This window comes from Rousettus aegyptiacus, unplaced genomic scaffold, assembly GCF_014176215.1.
Source record: "Rousettus aegyptiacus isolate mRouAeg1 unplaced genomic scaffold, mRouAeg1.p scaffold_m13_p_3, whole genome shotgun sequence".
Classification (NCBI taxonomy): Eukaryota; Metazoa; Chordata; class Mammalia; order Chiroptera; family Pteropodidae; genus Rousettus; species Rousettus aegyptiacus.
In genome coordinates, this window is record NW_023416306.1 from 83,360,699 (window position 1) to 83,376,054 (window position 15,356).

The window sequence follows — 15,356 nt, forward strand, 5'->3', positions numbered from 1 at the left end:
TACACATGACAAAAAGACAAACCAGCTTGAAAATTTCTCATAGGACGCAAATAAGAGAAAAGATGACGAGAGAGAACACTGAGAGTACAGCTTCCAGGAATGACAGAGTAAGTGGTTCATACCAACCCTTCTAATAAGAACTAAAGAATCTAGACAAAGTACAAAATATCTGTGTGAAGGCAATCAAGGTGAAAAGGAATTAAGGAACCAAGATCCAGAAAATGAGAAAATCCTAATAGACAAATTTGGTATTTGGAGCTGCAGATTTCAAAGGCCACTACTGCTGACGGGGCTGAGAAGCTGAGCATAGCTTTTAACAGACTCGAGCCCTGAAAGGACAAAATTGGTATGAGGGTGTGTCAAGAGGGTAAACCTCTTAAGCTGTGGATTAGGACCTCAAAGGGCTACATCCAACATGTAAAGGTAAACCCAATATATTGGTCTGATGCCCAATTTTAAATCATCTCAATCCCTAAGTGTATTAAAGTGATCTGAGATTGTTAGTGTTTCTAGAATAACCACAGACAAGAAAAGAAGCAAAGGTAAATGTTTTCTGGGAGACAGTATCAATTCAGATTATCTCCATAATTTTTCATACACAATACCTGGCACAATACACAATAAGTAAGCACATAAAAAGCCAACTCCAAAATCAGGAGAAATAAACAGACATAAAAACAAACCCTCATGGGGACACATATGATGGAATGGGTTAAAGAATAAAGATACAAGATGGAGAATTTTGTCAGAGGCCTAAAAACTGTAAAAGAAAACAATGAAACTTCTAGAACCAAAAATCAATGGAATTAAGAGATCAACATTTGTAGTGCTTCCTCTGGTTAGACTGTAGAAAGTCACAAGAGCCTGTTGCTCTTATCCTAACAACCAAAAATGGGTAGACAAACTAAAAATATAGTTTTTCCAAACCCATCAGAGTGATGAGAATCAAAGACCTAAGTGAACTAAACTCTAATAGCAAAGAAGAAATATGTGAAGAAATAGTAGCCAAGACTTTCCAAAACTGATGAAAGTCATCATCCACCAGATATAATAAACTCAACAAGCAGGATAAATACAAAGAAAAGCACAACTAGGCGCGTCACAGTCAGATTTCTGAAAAAGATAAAGGAAAAATCTGAAAAGTGAACAATGGGGGAAAGAGGAAGGGGAAAATAAAATTTATGGCTGACTTGTCATCAGAAATGATGGAATTCGCTAGAAAACGGAATGACGTACTTAAAGGGCTGAGAGGAAAAAAATCTGTCTACGTAAAATTACACACCTAGTCAAAAAAAAGTGAAATTGAATGTGAAATAAAGAGGACTTCAGACAGAGAGGAGCTGAGTAAATTCATCTCCAGGAGACATAACTAAATACTGAAGGATATTCTCCAAGCAGAAGGAAATGATCCCACACAGAAGTTCAGAGATGCAGAAAGAAGTGGAGAGCAACTGAGAGAGCAAATATATGGGTATATCTAAATGGATAATGGATCAGAGGGAAAGGAAATATGGTGGAGTGAGAGATGCCCCCAGATCTCTCCCCATGAACAACAATAAGCTAAACATCTAAAACTCAACAAAAAACACCCAAACTACACACCAGCATGTCTGAGCATGAGATATGCACATAAGAGCTACCACAGGTCAGAAGCCAGGGTGTCTGGCAGTGGACTGGGAGAAACTAAGAAGCGGTCTCCAGCAGCCAGAGCTCCCTGTAGAAGGGCGAGGGGAGAAGGTGCAGAGACTTCTCTGAAGTCCTGCCTGGGAGAGTTTATGAGTTCCATGCAGCCAGCGGCAGGGCCCAGTCATCAAGTCAGAAAGCAGAGAAGCAGACAGCAGAGAAACAAAAGTTGATTTTTACCAGCCACGGTAGCAAAACCGAAGCTGAGCTACAGCTCCCAACCCCTAACCCAGAAGGTCCCTCCCCCCATACCCTCCTAGACTGTTCACCAAGAAGTTCCAGGGGAATCTGGCAAACATTACTCAAACTGTTGCTAACACTAACAGGGAATGAAACTGAGGGTAGCGAGCGTGATTAAATATCTACAAGAAAATAAAAGTATTCTATAAAGATATTATTAAGGCTTTATATAAAGCAGGGATTCAAGAGGCTAAGACGCCACCTACTGGAAACCAAAAGAAAAGAGCCTTCTTAGCAACAGGCTAAAGAGAGACCTTTATATAATAAAAATCTTTCCTGGAAAAAAACAACAAAATACATTTCCATTAATGCCCAGGTGAAGAAACAGTCCATTAAACACCATGAACCACCAAGGTGACAAAGTAGCTCAGAAAGAAAGAGAAAAATCTCCAGAAAATAAAACTTACAGACATAGGAATATGCAACTTAAATGACAGAATTCAGGATGGTACTTCTGAAAAAACTCAGTGAGTTCCGAAATGAGTCATATCCACAATTTCAGGTTTTGAAAAAAGAACTAGTAAGGAGATTGAAACCCTCAATGAGAACCAAATAGAACTTCTGGAGATGAAAAACAAACTGCAAGAGTTGAAAAATGAAACAGCAAGCTTGAGAAATAGAGTCGACCAAATGGAGGAAAGGATTGGTGATATCAAAGACACAAATCTAGAAATAGATCAGAAAGAAGAAGAAAGAAACCAAAGAATGAAAAAGAAATACAAGAACTAGCTGATATCATCAGGAGAGGAAACGTAAGAATAATGGGCATTATTGAAAGTCAGGAAAAGAAGTAGGGACTAGAAAGCATTGTCAGAAAAATAATCAACGAGAATTTCCCAAATCTAAGTAATGAGCTGGTGCTTGGAATTCAAGAAGTCAACAGAATACCCAATTACACCAACCCAAAAAGGCCTTCCCCTAGACACATTGTTTTAAAATTATCGAAAATCAAAAACAAAGAATTCTCAGGCCACCAGGGAAAAGAAAATGGTAACTTATAAAGGAAAACCCATTAGATTATCCTCAGACTTCTGAGCTCAGACCTTACAAGCCAGAAAGGAATGGAATCAAATATTCAAATTATTAAGTGAAAGGAACTATACCAGCCTAGAATAATGTATCCAGCTAAACTCTCCTTTAGATGTGAAGGAGAAATTAAGACCTTTCCAGACATACAAAAATTGAAGGAATTCTCCACTACGAGGCCTGCACTACAGGAAATACTGAAAGGGGTCAGCTCACTTAAAACAAAATGACCAAAAAAAAAAAAAAAAAGCGTAATTAGGAGTAGAGTGGCTATCAAGCAAATAGAAGCAGACGAGTACAACTCTTACTGAGAACAGGGCATTCTAAGCTTCAATAATAAGAGAATTACTATAGCAAGATAGTAATGAACATTCAGCATACATAACGACAAACTGAGACGACGACTGAAAAGGGGAGGATTCAAAGATCCAAATTCACAAAGGGGAATGGAGATAAGGCACACACAGAAGAAAATGGATGACTGTATGTATGTGTGTGGATGTGTGTGTGTGTATATGTACATATTTATATATATAAAACACTGTATAACTATACATATATAACACTACATAACTATATATACACTATATATATAACCATCCTTTACATATTCATAATGGTAACTATATGCCAAAGATTCAGAACTAAAGTATATAACAAAAAACGAGAAGAAACAGAGGCAAAACCCACAAAAGCCAATGAAAATAAAACAGAAACACAAGGACAAGGAAGCTATAGAAACATCAAGTTAAAAGCAAAAGATAAAATGGCTATAAGACCTCATATTTCAATAATCGCCCTAAATGTAAATGGACTGAACTCACCAATAAAAAGGCATAGAGTTGCAGAATGGATCAAAAAACAAAACCCAACCATATGCTGCCTCTAGGAGACATATCTCAGCTCCAAAGACAAATATAGACTCAAAGTGAAAGGGTGGAAAATGATATTTCAAGCAAATGGCATTTGGAGAAAAGCAAGAGTAGCGGTAATAATAATAGACGAAATAGACTTCAAAATAAAAATGGTAAAGAAAGATACTGAGGGACATTTCATAATGATAAAGGGAATCATGCACCAAGAAGACATAACACATTAATATCTATACTTCCAATCAAGGAGTCCTGAAATATGATGTAAAGCAATTACTAACAGAACTAATGGGAGAAACAGACCAAAACATTATCCTAGTAGAGGACCTAATTACCCCACTGTTGGATATGGACAGATCATCCAAACAGAAAGTCAATAAGGAAATAACATCCTTAAATGATACATTAGACCAATTGGACATAATTGACATTTACAGAGCCTTTCATCCCAAAACAGCTGCTTATACATTCTTCTCTAGTGTACATGGAATATTCTCAAGGATTGACCACATACTGGGACACAGAGATAGCCTCAACAAATATAAGAGGGTTGAAATCATATCAACTATATTCTCTGATCATAATGCTCTGAATCTAGAGATCAACTGCAAAAAGAAATCAAGAAGAACCACAAATACATGGAGATTAAACAACATGCTACTGAAGAATAACTGGGTCAGAGAAGAAATAAAATGAGAGACCAAGAGACACATAGAAACGAATGATAATGATAGTACAACATAGCAAAACTTTTAGGCAAAAGTGGTCATGAAAGGGAAGTTCATATCATTCCAGGCCTATCTCTAAAAACAAGAACAAGCCCAAATGACTTAATGCTTCATCTTACAAAACTAGAAAAATAAAAACGAATGAAGCCTAAAATCAGCAGAAGAAAAGAAATAATCAAAATTAGAGCAGAAATAAATGAAACTGAAACAAAAAAAAAAAATAGAAACAACAAATGCAACAAAGAACTGGTTCTTTGAGAAGGTTAATAAAATTGACCAACCTCTGGCTAGACTCACTAAAGGAAAAAGAGAAAGGACACAAATAAAATCAGGGATGAAAGAGGGAAAATTACAACTGACATCGCAGTAATACAAAGGATCATACAAAGAATACTATGAAAAAGTATATAACTCTGAATTTAATAACCTAGAAGAAATGGACCGGTACTTAAAAAAATACAACCTTCCTACACTGAATCAAGAAGAACTGGAAAATCTAAATAGACCGATTAGCAGTATGGAAATTGAAACAATCATCAAAAATGTAAGTAAGTAAGCAAATAAATAAATAAAGACTTGTAAATGAATGTCTTGTGGATCTCAAATATATGAGAACTAAATATATAACAACAACAAAAGTTAGGAAAGAAGTACAAATGGAATTCAAGTGTTCTAAAGGCCTTGCATTGTCCAATAAATGGTAAAAGTAGTAAGTTAAAAATGCATTTAGGAACCACTAGACGAATAGTAAAAGAACTGCTAAGTTAAAAGAGAAAGCAAAACTGCATAACTAAAAATAATCAAAAGGCAAGAACGAAAAGGGAATACAGAATAGGCAGAGCAAACAGAAGTAAATAATAAAATGGAAGATTTAAAACCATACACATTTCAGCCATTACATTAAATATAAAGACAAAAATTTTCAGACTAAAAAAGAAAACCTAACAATATGCTAAATATCTGACATAAATATAAGACTACAAAAAGGGTGAAATAAAAGGACAGAAATGCTACACACTCACCAAAAGACACCTGATATAGCTATATTAATATCAGAAAAAGCAGACTTTAAAGTGCATAACACTAGATATAGTCAGAGTCCATTCACCAGAAAGAGAAGAATTATAAATCTGCATGCGCCTAATAATACAGTTTCAAAATATATAAAGCAAAAATTGACACACTGACCCATGCAAGGAGGAGAAATCAAGTGTCATGGAGGAAAGAAACGAGAGTGCAAACATACTTGCCTCTAGAACTCCAGAAAGAAATAACAAAATATAGGTAATAAAGAGTAAAGGTAAGTAACAAAAGAAAATTTCCCTACCCTGAAATAGATGTAGGTGTTAAGAGCAAAAAAGACTCACTAAATAAAGAAGTCACATTATACACACAATTTAACTTTAAATAATTCAACCAGTCATGAGAATATGAAATATTTTAAATAGAACAAGCCATTCCATCTGCTACTCAGCATGTGAATGCAATGACATAGGAACCTGTTCTCCCAGTTGAAGCCAGCTCCAGTGTGCTTCTTAGTATGAACATGTCATCAAAGTACAATTCTAGTTTTAAAAAAAATATTTTTGAGTAATATAAATTCAAGTCTTCTTCATTTGATAGTCAACAAAATGAATAATTTATTCCAACTCTAAGGGGAAAAACTATCTAAGCCCAACTTATTGAAAAATAAAATATCAGCTTCTAATGTGGGGCTTTTCTAAAGTACATTAAAGGGCAATATGATAATATGCAGTTTTCACATTACTTGCAGAATTTAAATTTAATGCCTAACTAAAATTCAACTCCACTGTACCAGGTTTTAAAAAAAAAAAATCAATGAATAAACTCCCATCTAATCAAATCCTGATGAAATTTCTAAGTCTCAAAGTCCACACACACATAAGTCCACAAACATATAGATTAAAAAACAAAAAGATGAGAGTCCCTAGTAAACATTATGTACAATATAAAATGGTAGTGAGCAGAACTGTCTAGTGAGTACTGAAAGAAAATTCAAAGTCAATTTATTATGCATATTCAGAGACAAATTTTAAAACCTAATTTGAATTGAGCAAAATGGAACTACCAACTTTATACCACAACGTTATCTAATATTTCTTACCCATAAATTTTAATGACTGATAAATAAGGCTAATTCTGAAACTGCAAAATCTCTATTTAACTATGGCAACTCTGAAGAAGGAAGTTCACTCTTCCACAAAGCTTCCACATATTTTTTTTAAAAGGATTTCTTTACAAAGTAGCAAAAACTAACTCCTCAGAACTTCCCAATACATCTTATCCTGAATTTTATTTCTATGTCTTTGAATAAACTCCAGAAAAATCAATATTTCATAAAAGATGCCTACGACATCTAACAGGAAAAAATGAAGTTTTAAAAGGCAAATATGTAATGATAAGGTTAATTTTCAGGCATTAAAAATTGGAACAAGTACTATCTCTAGCTTCTTTTCTAGCATCACAATCTTTAAAAGATTATCTGGCCTATAATTTCATCATCTAATAATCACCTCTCCATTTCGAAACAAATGATAAACTTAAGAATAAAAATTATGAACCATGTTCTCCCCTGTACCCTCCTTGCCAAAAAAATCTGCCCATCTAAAAAGCCTACTCATGACTTCAAAACCAGCTCAAATTCTATCTCCTCTAAGAAAATTAACTAAAAACTCCAAACTAAAGTAATTCTTATCCTTCTGAGCATAAGCTCACTCATTTAACAATCTAATTATACACAGCCATCAGATAAAAATATAAACAAGATTATACAAGCATTATCTTATTTTCATGTATTTTAGGCTAGCTTCTCCGTCTAGTTTAAAATAGTAATAAAAACAACAAAAACAACAATTTACATTTAATGAGTGATTAAGATAAACCAGGCTCTGTTCTAAGCATGGACGGACACACGTTACCTCATTCATTGTTTACCTGAGTCCAGTATGGTGGTAAGTTACTATGTTATTTAAAGTAAAGAATTACTCAGAATTGTCTTTGTAAGCCTCTCCTCTCTCTGTGTAGCATTCTAACCCATTGCCACACCATATATGCAGGGGAAAGGGAAAAGAACCAATAGTTCTTTAGCAGTATCCCTTATACATACAGATGTTTCTGAATAAGATATCCATAGGCCAAATGAATTTTATCATTTTACATAGCTCTGATTCTAGGTACTTCTCTATCTTCTGTAGACAGAGTAATATTTCCTTCCTTTGGACACCCAACTATGGTTGTACATTCGAGTCTTTGTCCTAGGTTTTCTTTTTCTTTCCTCAGTGATATGATCAACTCTCATGACTTGAACTATCACCTCTATTAAATAATTCCTGAACTAGGTTTCTAGCCAAAGGTGTGGACAGACCTTTTATCTAATTTTGTAATACCTTTCCAGAGATGTTCAGCTGGCATCTCAGGATCAAGGTATCCAAAATGAAATCATATTCTGCCTCTCAAACTTGTCTCTTGCTGCATTCTTAATCCTTTTTCCATTTTGAACCTCCTCGGCACCTTGTATTTATTTGATTAACAAAACTTAACTGTACACCGAAATTGTTAACCCTGTCTTAAAAGCATGTTTCAATTCCTATTTTTCACTCAAATCAATGAATAAAATATTTTACTTTCTTTTCTTCAAAACAGAACAGTTTGAAAGTTTATATATCCATATCAAGTGAACATAAGCAGTGGTGAGCATAAGTCAGATAAGCAGACTGACTCAGTTACTCAGTTCACTTCTTATTAAGCTAAAAACTAAAGCAGCCATGAACCTTCGACAGTTAGAAAGCTTTAAATTGTTCCTATCCTTACTTATGTATTGTTTATATGAACAAACCATTGATTCAAGCAAGGACATATATAGCAATGTGAACAAAAAACACAAATAGACAATTCTCAGAAACAATATAAATCATCGATAAAAATCTGAAGATGTTCAACTCCATCGATTTTAAGATATACAATTTAAAGAGATGATATACTTTTTTCATATCAAACTGGCAAAAACTAAAAAGTTTGAAAATAACTAGTATGTTGGCACTCTCTTTTGCTATTGATAGGAGAGTAAATCAACTTTTTGGAGAACAATTTAGAAATAACTGTCAAAAATTTTAATATACATATTCTTTTACCCTACAATTCCACACTTATGATCTTATTCTATAGTATATTTGCACATGCACAAAGACACTTGTAAAAAGTGGCTTTACTGTTTATGTTTGCAATTAAAAATTTGAAAGCATCAAAAAGGAATTGGTTAAATAAATTATAATACATCTATAAAATACCATATGGTTATCTAAACAGCTGTGATGAAACAAAGTCCATAGCTACTAAAAGTGATTATCTCTGGGGAGAGAATTAGAGTATATGATCTCACTTTTTTACAAATTGTTTGAAATTTTATGTTTTTATTTTTTTAAAAAAGTCAAACCAACAATTACCTTTACCTCAAAAATAAAAATTCAAATATAAATCAGGGTTAGAGATCTGCTAATAAAGATAATTCCATGGCAAAGGGGCAGGGACCAGCAAAGAAGGAACCCTGACCAGCCACCTCACCTCCAGAGCTTTCTATTCATATTTCCTTTTCTCCCACTGGACCCAAACTAATTTGAGGTGAGGTTTGACTCCAGAGATATCTGAAAGAAAATCTATCTTCTAGACAGCAATTTTATTATAGTGTGAGGGAGAAAAGAAAGGGCCGGGGGCAAGCAATATCCATTAGCAGTGATGGAGAGCAAAACTCCTCAATATGGCGGAGACAATTATTTCTAACAGAAGATCTTTGTGTTCTTATGTTTATTTTAAATTTTCTTTCTTACGAAGGTCACCACTTGTTCTTTACTTCAAACATATATTTAAGTATTTTTAAATAAATTTTTAAAAATAAAATGATTTAATGATAATGTGGCAACAGGGAAAATAGCATAATGTGTATATGAAGTTGTACATACACCATGATTACAATGTAAAATTAATGTGCCATATTGATAGTGACTGGAAAGAAATATACCAAAATTACACCAGTGATCTAAATGAATTTTTATCTCTAGTACCAAGAATTTTGGCCAAAAAAATTTCCTTCTAAATGAATCCAAAATTTAGGTTATATTTTATTATCTTCTTTTACTGGTTTGTGTTCCATGACAAAGTCAATATTTTAAAATCATAAGCACAAGACTGTTCCTCACCTCATTTAGTTCCCCAGTCAATACGATCTTAACGTATAGTTATTTCCCTTGACTCTTCTCCTATTGTTGATGCAATTTTACCTAGAAGCCAAAACACCTACCAATGGCATGGTAAACACCTCCCAACCACAAAGAAATCAGTAATAAAACAAGTGTCTGGGAATAAAAACTGTTAAATAGATAATTAAAGCCTCCATATAATGAGATTAATGTTACCTCGATATTTTGATTAGCATAGAAAAAACTCACAAAGAAACCAACTATGATCAATTAAGCCAACAGAAAATATATATATATATACACTTTCAAAAAGATTAATAGAATAACATTTTTTTAAGTTCATAAACTTCAATACCATTCTACATGGGTACTGTACTTTACAGTTTATAAGCGAGTTTACATTTCAGTCTCCTGGTAAGCAATGTATTATTCTTGCCTGCCTATTAGCCCCCAATGGATATTATATGGGAAGGTATAGTTATATCCCAAATCCTCTACCTCTGTAAGTCTTTTTCACTATCCTACATCACATTATTAATTTTCATACAGTTTACTAAGAGCAATCACTTTTCTTATCTCCTTTGAGCTTTCATCCTGGAAATCTATGAACTCTCTTAAATTTCTCATCCTGTGAGGCAAGGAGAGCAGGACATCAGTCCCTGTTTACAGACAACTTAGTAAGATCATTGATCTTTCCAAAGACGACAAAACTAATAAACACTAAAATTGTAGCATATCCCAAGTAGGATAACCAAATTCACAATGGATCAGAAAACTAAGTTATGTGAAAACTGGCTAAAAGAATTAAGGATGATGAAGTTAGAAAGAAGGGGTGAGTAACATACTTATACTCATCAGACACATAAAGGGCCATTATATAAAAGAATCGGATGTGCTGTATGGCCCAAGTGGTTAAAAAACAAAGACAATTCAACAAACATTAACTGGTTATCAACTCTGTGCCAGATGCTTATACACCACCAGTCATACAACGGTGAATAACAACGTCAAATCCTCAAGAGGTTCAAGCTAGTAGAGGAGGTGAGAAAGCAACACAAGATAAAAAGCACTCAGAAAGCAATGAGAACACAGAGAATGATGACTATAACTCTCTTTGGGGGAGGGGGATAGTAGAGAAAAATTCACTCAATAGTTAAATAGAAATTTAGATGTGGACAAGGTGCGAAGTGGCATTAATGGGGAAAAAAAGCAGTATGTGGAAAGGCATGGAGACATGAAGCTCTGCGGTTAATCTGGAGTAGTGGAACACTAGGTACATATTAGAGGTGTCTAGAGGTGAGGCTTTAAATTGGGAGTGGGGAAGGCCAGTGGTAAAGAACACAAAGGGCTTCACAATCTCTATGCCAAGAAGCTTAGACTCTAACACTCAAGTTATGGAACACTAATAAGAGATGGTGAGTAGCAGTGGCATCCTCAGAAAAATATAAGAAAGCTCATTCCAGCAGAAGGACAGACTTTAAGAGGATAACAATGGAGATTAATGACTGAGCCAATACCGTTAGTCTAGGTGGGAATGATGAAAACATATAGACTGAGATCAAGAAACATCTAGGAGGTAAAAATCAAACAGAACTATTGGCTATGGGAATGTGGCAAAGGGGAGAGTCCAGGATGACTTCTAGATTTTAACTTGGTTGAATGGTGAACGGTGATGTCCAACACAAGTAACAAAGGAAGACAAGTCCATCCAATCATTCGAGCAATGTTAAGTACCCTGGGCCAAGAATTGGTTTGTTATAGTTTGGAGAAAGGGAATGAGGGAAGCGGGAGGAAGGGGAGCAAAGATGAGTCTTGTGTAATGTAAGGTGACTATTCAGTGAAGCTACTGAGTGTCACATGAAGAATTGTGGACTAGGATAGTTAATAGCTCAACGGGAGCAACTGAAGACAGAGTATTCAATGAGATCAACGTTAAATCCAATATTTAATGAGGAATGAGAAAAAAGTCTAAAAAACAAGGGAAGAAGCAATCAGAGAACTAAGAAATGAATCAGGAGATTGATGCCAAAAAGGGCAAAAGAAAAAATTCAAGGGTGGGGAGAGCGAAAATCAAATATACTGCATAAAGCAAGTTTACCAACTGTAACAAGTCACATCATCAAGTAAATATGAAGGCAGTTAGAGTCATCTATGCAGAATGATGATAACAGAATTCTTACCTTAAATGAGAAGTGTAGCTACTTGAACTCTGCAGTACACCTCTGAAGCCCAGGACAAGGCTAGCCTCAACACCATTATGACATTTTGTCAAATATTCTTTTGCAATCTGACCAATGAATGGGATATTTGGTTATTCTAATGAAAGTTAAAGGAAAGGCAATTCCACGTATTTCACGTAATCATAAGCAACCAATACATTAAAATTTTTCACTAATTCTGCTCTTGGGGTACAAAACGTTGCTGGAGAAAGTGTGGAAATAGCTGATCTAGTCTTACTTTAAATTCAAACAGATTTTAAATGAACTCTCAACACTGTCTTCCTTTCTCTATTCCAGCATCCCAATTCCACCTCATTACTATTCCTGAATCTCTTCACTCATTAGAGAAGACATCCTAGCATGGGATGCTCTGTCATGTCATCTTTCCCAAAGTTCCTAAATAACTTTTCAGTAATCTGCCCTCCCTTCCTTTGCAAACCAGATTGTGTGCATAATCATTTCCAACCCTCCACCACTGCTGACCATATCCCATCACCAGTCCTTCCCTCTCCTTTTTCCTCCACCTCTTCATGTCTAAAAACTCTGCCTTAAAGTCAAAAAAACACTCCATTTACTGTTGTCCCACACCCTGTTTTTCTCCTTTTACTACCAAATATCTCCAATAACCTACTCACTATAATCCCTTACAGAAAGGTTTGAGTCTACCCCTCTACAAAAAAAAAAAAAAAAAATTAAACCCACTGACAAATGACATCTGATTTACTGACAAGCTTGTTTCAGTTTCCTTACCCAGTTCTCAAATTCGTCCATACTTCTGAAACTTACAAGAGAACTGACCAACCACCTCCATACTGCAGTTACTCCTTTCCCATTTGTAATGAGGCAGGATGGTTTGTGGAAAGCACTGAGAATCAGATCTGTGTTCTAGACCCCACTATCCCATTAATTAGCTGTGAGCCTCCCCACCTCCACACCAACTCCTCAGATCTTACTATTGAGACACCCTGACACCCAGACTAGGTTAGGATCCCAGCAATTTAAACTTTCTCAAAGCCTATTCTCCTTCGCAGTTCTTATCGCAACTACTTAATTATATAATTAGTAGCTGAATGGCTATCTTTCCTACCCACTCACCAGACAGTAAGCTATATGAAGGCAGAATGCATATTTCAGCAATGGCTTGCACCTCTCAACGCACACTAAAAGCCCATCAATTGAATTAACGGTGAAAGAGATATTAAGGCCACTTCCTAAGGGACTGATTATTTTTATTAACCTAAGTAATAAAATTACTAGCACTTTCTTTACTTACAAAATTACTGACAAAACTTTAAACAGAACTCTAATTATCTAGAACATACATAATATTATGAACTATGTATAAAATTTTACATATGAAATTAAGAGTAAGAGAGAACTTGTTTTCCAAGACAGTGACATTTTTCTTGCCAATCCACAAGAAAAGAAAGGGTTGGATCAGTAACCTACATTTTAGGACCAAAATGTGTATTCTAAACCATGTTTACACTAAATGTGCAAGTGTGAGTCCAACACTAAAACACTATTGTTTACGTAGCTGTTTAGATAGTACCCATCGGTATTTTAGGTTTAAAGCTTTTAATATTGGCGAAAAGCCAGGAGCTATATTATACAGTGCAAGAAAATCAAAAGAAAGTTTAGCAGTCAAGTTCACTGTGGTGTGATTTTAAATATTTTATATAAATCAGGGAAAAACGAGTAATGGTTTAGTGATTAGAAGCTGCCACTGTGCCTGATCAGATGACTTTCAAATGTAAAATTTCAGATCTGAAGCAAATAGGTGAAAGTTTTGTCAAGTTTAATGATACACCACCTTGGTTAAACAATTTAAACAGATTGCATGCTAATTTGCCCTTCAACTGCTGAGTGCGTTCTATTTCTTAACTACACTGTAAGGTCTTTACAGGCAAGTCAGCGTTCTGTTAATTGGTCCCCTTACATAAATAGAAATGCAGGTGATTTCAATAATCTGTGATATTTTAAAACCCTGAAAACGATTTTTGAGGCTAAACATTTATATACTGCCGCTTGAAAGCAACGTACAAGTATAAAAATCCGGTGCTTAGACAATTCCCTGGGTTAAGAGAAGTTAACAGACTGTAAATATAGTTGTAATCCCCAGTAAAGAAGCAGCATTTCATAACGGAAACACTAACAGATATGTAATCACTGGGAGCCCTTCTCCAAGGCGCCCTCATCGTTAAATCAACACCACTGGCTGTGAAGGAGCAATTGTGCCCCCTCTGACACCCTCTCTTCAGCAGCCCTGAGGCTACAATCCCCGCAAGAAGAGCCTCTTGAGATCGGCCAGCGCTTCCCTGGGACTTCAACTGGGAAATCCCTGGCCATGGAAGGCGGAGTTCAAGCCCCGCTCTCTCTTCCTTTCCTGAAAATTAATGAATTGGCCGTACGATTGTTTATTTAATGAGGTGTGTAGTGGCCTCTACTGGTGCTTGTGTGAGCACAAGAATGTCCCACTCTTACAAGTGGGATGAGCCTGGGGGAGGGGAGGGAGGCAAGGGGTGAACCTGCCTCCGGGTACAAAGCGCAGAACTAGACCAGGGAGCCCCCGACGGGTCCCCGCGGCCGCCCCTCCCCCGGCGGCGCCCCCGCCCGCCTACTCACTCTCCACCCTGAGCGACCCCCTTCCTAATCTGCAAGCCGAGACCAGGCTGAGAAGTTACTGCACGTTTCCTCCTGGATCCTAAACAAAAACACCGCAGCTGCAGCCGGTGCCGGTACGGCGCCCCCGCCCCCACCCGCGCCTGCTGAGCCCGCGCCCCGCGACCGCCGCTTACCTGGGGACTGCGGCGGGGAGCCGCTCCTGGCGGCCGCGGCGCCCAGCGCCCGGCGCCCGAGCAGCAGCAAGCAGCAGAGCCAGAAGGAGGAGGTGCTGATGAGTCGCCGGGCTCCCCGCTCCGCCGCCATCTCTTGCCCGCGAGCGGCGGCGGCAGCGCCGCGGAGCCCTCGTCTCCTTCCCTCCCGCGCGCCCCAGCCGGTCCTTCGCTGCAGGCTCGGCTCCGGCAGCCGCCGCCGCTGCTCCGGCCCGGCCCGGCCCGCACGGCCCCTCTCGCGGGAGGGGAGACTCGGGGGCGCCTCCCTCCTGCAGGGGGGCAGAGGAGGGGGAGAGCGGAGGGTGGGGGGGTCAGTGCATTCCGGGCCGGGGTTGGGGGGGGTCGGTGTTCAGGTTCCAGGCGCCGCCACCCGCCGCCGACTCCGGCTCCACACACCAGCGCGAGGGGGGCGGAGACGGCGGGGGTGGGGGGCGGGGACCAGGGGCGCGCACCCCCGCGCACGCGCACGCGCGCCTCCCTCGCCCGCACACCCTCGGCTCCGCGCGCGGCCCCCCTCCGCTCCAATCCCAGCGGCCGCCTG

General features: G+C 37.6%; 1 protein-coding gene across 10 annotated transcripts in view; it reads right to left on the reverse strand.

Annotated features, from left to right (window-relative positions):
* Nucleotides 1-15,086, reverse strand: part of NEO1 (neogenin 1) — a 218,253-nt gene extending 203,167 nt beyond the window's left edge. For 4 of the 10 annotated variants that reach the window (XM_036218357.1, XM_036218354.1, XM_036218359.1 and 1 more), the window contains exon 1: nt 14,780-15,084. In XM_036218357.1, coding sequence (XP_036074250.1) covers nt 14,780-14,909 — 130 coding nt within the window. In that variant the 5' untranslated portion in view covers nt 14,910-15,084. Of the gene's footprint in view, nt 1-14,779 lie in introns of all 10 variants that reach the window. The other 6 variants (XM_036218360.1, XM_036218355.1, XM_036218358.1 and 3 more) reach the window with 4 other exon arrangements.
* Nucleotides 15,087-15,356: the final 270 nt, after the last annotated feature.